General features: G+C 32.8%; 1 protein-coding gene across 1 annotated transcript; it reads right to left on the bottom strand.

The window, feature by feature from the left end:
* Positions 1-5082: 5082 nt before the first annotated feature.
* On the bottom strand, positions 5083-5973 carry LOC149251744 (defensin-2-like). The gene is made up of 2 exons (XM_089459555.1): positions 5816-5973; positions 5083-5459 (listed from the first exon to the last, which is right to left on the bottom strand). Exons 1-2 carry the CDS (start codon positions 5883-5885, stop codon positions 5278-5280), a joined length of 252 nt encoding a protein of 83 aa, XP_089315681.1. The 5' UTR covers positions 5886-5973; the 3' UTR covers positions 5083-5277.
* Positions 5974-7647: the final 1674 nt, after the last annotated feature.

The following is a 7647-nucleotide window of genomic DNA, read 5'->3' as shown; positions in this document are numbered from 1 at the left end:
TTACCATTCAAAATAAGAAAATATACATAATAAACCTGCTATCAAATTTCAAGTAAGAAAATAATTTAAAACCTAAATTATAGCACTTTTAGTGGTTTCAAAAGCTTTTATCTTGGTGGTTTTGTGGTTCTCTAGGTTGGTTTTGTGGTTTTCTAGGGTTGTTGTTGGTTTTCTAAGTTGTTTTTAGTTGTTTTGAAGGGTCTTTTTGTGTTTTTTTTGTGGTTTTCATGGTTTTTGTATTGTGAGTTTTTTTTCAAATTAATTTATTTAATTTTGAAAGAAAAAATAAAAGAAAAAAAGACAAAAGGGATAGGAAATATCCCTTGTCTTGAACCTCTAGGACGTTTGCAAGGTTGTTGGCGAGGTTGGTTGGGTTGCTCCATGGGCCAATCACTCGATTAAGCTCTAATGTCTCGGTCGAAGCTCTTGTTTATCACACAGTCTATGCAAATGACATGCGCGAACCGTGACCATGGGTTTTAATAGAAAATAAAATCTCGATCAAGCTACTTCTTTAGCGCTTGAGGAGCTCGATCGAGCACTTATGTTTTCATCCTCTTTATTTGGCACATCTAATGCTTTCCTCACCCATGTATAGACATATTTTGTGAATCCACAATAAATCATCTCATTGAAGCATTATGCAAAACACTTTGCATGCATCTTTGGCATAAATTACTTGGTCATATGGTTCCTTTGGTGCTGCTTGCTCAATCAAAGATCATGGCATCATCCACTAGCGAGGGAAGAACCTCCACTTTGCAACATCTTAAAAAATATATTATCGACCACTGCTACCACAAATTCACACAATTGTTCTACTCATAGTTTTAGGAATCATTAATCCCTAAGCACTTGTTGTGTAGCTGCATCTCCTCTTTATGGAATTTCTCAACAACACTATAATTTTCAATGATTATCGTCATGCCCAACAAATTTTTCTTGGCTCCCTGCATTAAGCCACTCTGCTTTGATATTTCAGGTTAATCTAGATCTTTGATACCATCTTAAAATTACCCAAAGAATGTAACTGAGAGATATAAAATTACCAGCAGCAAAAAAACACATAAACACAATGTTTATCTTGGAAAATCATAAGCCTAGAAAATACCATCTAACAAAATGTTCAGTTATTGTCTCTTTGCCAAACTCGACCAAGTGATCCTTCACTACTCATATCCTTGGCACATTACAATGAAGTATTCCCAAGCCCATTAAAGGCTTCATTACATGCAATCCACAAGTAAAAATCCATGGGAAACCAAAATCATGTGCCTAAAACTACCAACACTTCACCAAGCAACTTTGACTCTTTCACTAAGTTAAGTTTTACCTAACAATGTAGTCGATTATATTGTCTCTTAATGTCAAATGCGGGAATGATATCCATTGGTTACATATATTAATTATGCATGTGTACCATTCATTTCACATTATAGCATACAATTCTCTAGATACCAATTATGTTTAACATTATGGCTACCATACCAAATCCATACCTAATTGGATTTGATATGTATAATGTTATTACATGATATTTGATATACAAAAATAATAATATAAACATGCATAAAGATATAAATATATAAATTACAACATTTACACTTCAAAGTAACACAACATGCAAGACATATGAAGTATAAATTGATTTTTTATGATATTTAATTCACAAGCTAGCTATGTACCTGAGATGTTCCACATAGCCATAGACCACAATGTTTCAATCTTTTAGCAATGGGACACCCCTAAGTTGGGGCTATAACTCCACATGGGTAAAGGTTCAGATAGAGGCAACTATGATCATATGGATAATTCCAGGCAAGTACTAGGACAGGTACCAACTATAGAATCCTCCTGAACTACAAACCCACATCCCTCAACCTTCACAACCCAAGTTAGTGCATCCCCTTCTCTAGTCTTGTAGCCCATCATGTTTTACCACTACTTTCCTTAGGCTTCTAACATAGAATAGCAAGGAATTATCAAAGTATTGTAGTTTCATGGAGTTCCAACTACCCTGAGGAGTCTTCCAGGCACCCCTCAAGCCTCACGTTGGGAAATTCTATTGACCAATTTCCCCTACAAGCTCTATTCTTTCCAACTCAACTTGGCTCACCAACCAAATAGATATATGTATAAATGAAACCTAGGGTCATTCTGAGAGTGTCATAATAAAGGTTGAGATCCCTATTCCTAGTGTTGGTGCAACATAGTTTTGGCTCATTCTATTGCCCTAAACACACAAACCAACCATCCTTTTACCAAAATCAAGGTACGTGGAGAGGTCCCCATTGAATTTTTTTTATCCAATTATTTAGGTCCTCCAAACTCATTCTCTTCCACAAAGAACATCTTACCAATTCTTACTCTCATATCTCCATGAGATCAAGTTTTGTTTTTACACCTAAGTTTAGGTTGATATCCTCTTATGTCTTCTTGATACATTTATATCCTCTTATGTCTTCTTGATACATTTACATCTCTCCTATTTCTAGAGCCCTTGTGAGACTAATGCCTTACCACCTCCAACTTTGAGGATGTGTTGTCAATCAAAAGCTTTGACCAACATATTGCCAACCAAAAAAGAAACAAAAACGATATCCCATTAACCTCTATCATGGTTGTAGAGGAAATCAAACACATTATAGACCTCATTGAATGTGGTTAACAATTCACACCATGAGTATGATAATACACTATGCTTCTTTCGCCAAGCATCCAAGGTTGATGGATAGGATTAGGGTCATTACTCGTTGCATGGGGTGAACAACATTTATATTTATAGTCATTTTTTTGGTAGCCGAAAGGATGTATCACCTCTTCCTCCAATTGTTCCCAAATCCCAACACCCTGTTCACCTAGCTCCTATTCCAATGCACTCAAAATCCCTATGATGGCCTCTTCTAGTGGTCTAGACCCAATACACAGAAGCTTGTAAGTATCTTGTGAAGCATCCTATCAACCTAAATCAAGGTTGGTCTAGATCCTTTGACCCTCGAAAGAATCATCAGAGAAGTCCATAGTTTCCTCCTTATATGTCATGTTTTGTTACACATAGAATTTGCCAAATATTGATGAAAAACATTCACTGTGACCATTGTTATGGAACCTTTTCTACTATGAAACCTTTTCCATCTAAAAAGCACACATGTTCTTATTTTTAAGGCCTCTCCACAAGTATTTAAAGGTTAGAAAATTTATTTCTATCTAATACAAATATAAGTGAAATACAACCAAAATTTAGCTAAAACTAGTCCAAATAAAAGGAGAAATATTTCAAACCATTGTTTATTACTAAAAAAAATCAAATGATAGAATTTTGTCTCACATTAGTTCCAAAAAAAGTGAAAAATTATACTTCTCTTAAGAATATCCAAATCTAACATAGAGACCAACCAAAACTATTAAATAGCCAAAAACAAATCTACAAAACAGATAAGCTTTATTAAATGAGATCCGAACTCCCTTCAAATTAGACCGGGGAAGTGAACATCTTCCCCTTTAGATGATCCCAATCTTCTCAAAAATATTTTAACTTTTTTATAGTGAAATATATATATATAATATTTAAATTTAATATAATATATAATTATATTATATTATATTATATTATATTATAATATAATATATTTTTTTTAAATTAATATAATACTTAAATTTAATTATTAAAACTTTCAATTTAGATACCTTTCTTAGCGAAAGATAATCATCGTTATCATCATCACCATCAATAACTTTTTAATTTAATGTTTAAAAAGTTTTATTTTAAATTAATATAAAATTTGAATTTAATTATTAAATTTTGAAATCGGTAAAACGTATCGCTACATCTACTGTTTTATGATTGTCATAGTGATGCATGGGTGTCTTGTTACGTACGTTAGAAAACCATTATTATATTTATACATTAAATATAGAATGGAATAAGCAGGGGTATACTATTAAAGAAGGTTCTAATTACAAAAGGATATATTTATTTATTTTGATGAAAGGTTGGGCATTTTTTTCTAAATGAAGAAATTATATTTAGAATATTTTTTTTTGGAATTCGAATATAAAATGTGTGGATACCAAATTTTCAAATCTCCACGCTAACTAGACCACGACGTCAGAACTATTAATTCTGAAAAATGAGAAAATCCTCATATCCACCTACCAAATGCCATATGATGAGGACAGTCTGCATCTTGTACACTTCAGTCGGTGTCATGTATAAAATCTGCATCATTTTTCAGACTTATCTCATCTGCTGGCACAGTTTTTGACACCTTTTTAGATATTTATTTTCGGTGCTTCTTGTAAGCGGAATATTTTTGCATAATATTTCAGTCTCTTAATATTTTTGCATTTACTGCTCTCATCTCATCACATAATAATGCTATTTTTTTTGGAACTTTCCATTGTAAATCAGGGCAAGCCATATTTCCCATGTTATCGGGTCATTAATGAAGGACTAGTGTATATGTCTACCGTTAGATTTCGGCCTTAGCAAAATCGAACGATGGGCATATACACCCGCTGTTCATTAATACCCTGATAGCATGGGATTTATTGGTCCCCGTAAATCAGACTCCGCTGTTTATTTTTCCCAAGCAGTTCTGGCTTATTAAAACCCTAAATATATTTTTGTAAATGATGTTACTAGAAAAGTACGATATTGTCAAATCTGGAAAAGATTAAATACTGAAATTTAATTATGGAAGGTCAAGCGAACCCAGCGTTTGATTGAAACATATGCTAATTTAGGTACTTAATATTGAAATTCCATTTCTTGTGCGTCAGTCCCAACATATGCTTGCTCTTGAATGGGTAATATGACATTACCTTTATTTATTTATTTATAATGGATCTGGAGATCATTGGCATCAAATGGGTGGAATGATTTTTTTTTAAATTTTAAATTTTAAATTTATGTTGATTATTTTCTTCAAAAATATTAGTGAAAACTGAAATATTAAACCTTCAAACTTTTGTTTACAGGAAAAAAAACAAGCGATAGATCTTAAAAATTTACTAGTAATTAGTGTAAACTACTGAGTTCCCTTAAAATACTTAAAAAAGAAACAGACTACTCATCAACAATAATCCAAATATCAAATTTTTATTCTCAAACTTGAAAATACAAACTGAGCAATACCAACAACCACGACACCACTATACTCTATTATGGTGAAGTCTACATAGCAGAAAAGAGTAGAGCAGCAGAATTAGCAGATATGATAGCAGTAGTTGTTACTATAATTATTATTATTATTGCAGTAGTAGGCGTTGCAGAGATCAAGGGCAGGGTTTGTAGCAGTAGCACTTTCGGCTGGTGACGTGGAAATCGCAGCTTCCCGATGGAAATCCCTCAGTTCGGCAAACATTTTTGCAGTTGGTGCTACTCACGCAGTACCCTTTGAACTTGCCGCTTGGGGTTTTGCACATTCGACCCTCTGCCACTTGAACCGCCATCATCCCTGCATCACATCACATCACATTACATATTTTTATTCACATCATTTCGCCTAACATTTCAACGTCAAGTATTGGATAAAGCATTTAGTTAACTATTTTTTTGGGATGTTTTAGGAGTTAGGTTTTACCAATAAGTTAGTTAGATGTAATTTTTTCCAATAGATTTATCTAGATATTTTTTTTAGAAAAAATACATATAAAATCATTAAAAAATTAGGGGCCAATTCTCTTTAACGCCTAACGATATATAATCCCTTACAATATATAATCCATTACACTAGATTTGTTTAGATATTTCTTTTGGATATATATATATATATATGAAAAAGAAAAGGAACCAGGACGAGAGGAGATTTACCAAAGGTTATAACGAGCAGCACAAGCAGAAAAAGCGCACTGAGTGGAGTGCCAACTCCCTTGCGCGCCATTATCGATCTCCCCTCTTTTCTTATACACCACACGCTTCAAAGTTTTGAGTGAAGAGCAGTGAGCGACCTGCCAAAACAGCGAAGCACATACTTGTATTTATATGAGTGCTGAGGCGGTTTGAAATCATGTCAGTGTCTTGCCCTCTTTTTTTGTTACCCAATTACACAAAAAAGAGAAGAACAGTGTTAAAAAGTAAAGTGATTAAAAATAAAAAGCAGGATTTTGATAAGGTGGATCCCAGGGAATAGACTTTTGGACTTTTGATCCGAGGGAATAATGATTTCGTATTCCGATTACAATCCGGTATTTTTTAAGGTTTGAATGCGAAAGTGCAGATAGTCGTGGGCCATATATAAAGTTTTTACCGACACTCCACTTGTGGTGTCTGCGGGCCTATTTTTTTTTTATAATCATATCATATAAAATTTTCAATTAAATAAAAAGGTACATAGTTTTCTCGCTTGAAACACTTTAAAACTAGTAACAGAAGCACGTAGTTTTTTTAAGACCGGCAGAGGCGTATAGGTTTTTCTCACATAATTAGATTATAAAAAACAACGCAATAAAACACAACTATAAGTTTGATAAAACACAACAATAACTCCCTAGCGTATATCTATGTCGAGTTTAATTAATAAGTTCATTGCTTTAGTTAAAAATAACACAAAAATCCTAATTCTAAACATGTTAGTTTGATGTTAGTTTATAATCTTAATTCTAAACATGTTAGTTTGATGTTAGTTTATTTGGCACAACATAATTTTTAGATTTTTTTTTTCTTCATAATCACACAATTTTTAGATTTTCTTCTTCTTCATACTCTAGGAATTCAAGGTTAGTTATATGTTTTGTCAGCAAGGATATTAGTATCTCCAATTCTTTCACTTATATTTGGAGAGCATCAATATAGAGAAGGATTTCTTCTCAAGCTTCACTTCTCTTGATTAATAATTTTAGCATGATAGATTTTACCTGCCAACAAATATCAAATGTTTGAAGATACCTATTGTCAAATGTTTGAAGATACCTATTGCACTGCCCTATGGTGCAAATATCAAGGATCCATTGTTCCACATTTTCTTCAATTTTTTCATCCCAAATGATTTGTCTTTCCACCCTAGCTTCACTTTCTATAATATTGATTTCTTTTCTCGCTTCATGAGGAGTCTTATACCAAAATATTACTACTCACTTCTTTGAATTATGTTGTGTTCAAGTTTGTGGATGACCCCTTTAATTTTAACTAGAAATTTGAGGAACAAACATACTACAAAGATTACACACAAAATAATATTAGTACATTTCTTTTCAAAACCAAAATACATCACACATACATAGTGCTTATGAGATCCAACAAATTATAAACTAGGAGATTGTTTGTTGAGAAAATATTTCAACAACCAACAAAACCAAACCAAATAACTATTGTAAGTGTTAATTCCTATGTTACACAAGTTTTCAGTACGCGGGTACTTCCGATACACGAGAACGAGTATCTGGCACGGCTAGAAGTTTTGCCCAAATTTACAGGAAACGTCAACTTGGGAGTGACAATAATATAATATATTAAAAATAAAAATAAAATAATTTATTTATTTCCATCCAAAACTTGCCAATCAAATTGCATCTTGCAAAGAAATATGTAAAATGTCGAACTTTGAAACACCACCAAAAAAATCAAAATATTAATCCATCAACAATTTGTAAATCAAATTCCTACCGAGCAAAGAAACATGCAGAACTCCTAAACAAGAAAAATGA

Source organism: Pinus tabuliformis, chromosome 7, assembly GCF_031772625.1.
Source record: "Pinus tabuliformis cultivar Carrire ecotype Pingquan chromosome 7, CPIR1, whole genome shotgun sequence".
Lineage (NCBI taxonomy): Eukaryota > Viridiplantae > Streptophyta > Pinopsida > Pinales > Pinaceae > Pinus > Pinus tabuliformis.
This window is presented reverse-complemented; position numbering and strand designations above follow the sequence as displayed.

Bases quoted from the DNA above. Each gene is read 5' to 3' on its own strand.
- LOC149251744 (XM_089459555.1), bottom strand. From the start codon at position 5,885: ATGGCGCGCAAGGGAGTTGGCACTCCACTCAGTGCGCTTTTTCTGCTT. The intron at 5,460-5,815 runs GTAAATCTCCTC...GATGTGATGCAG, and splicing joins GCTGCTCGTTATAACCTTTG to GGATGATGGCGGTTCAAGTG.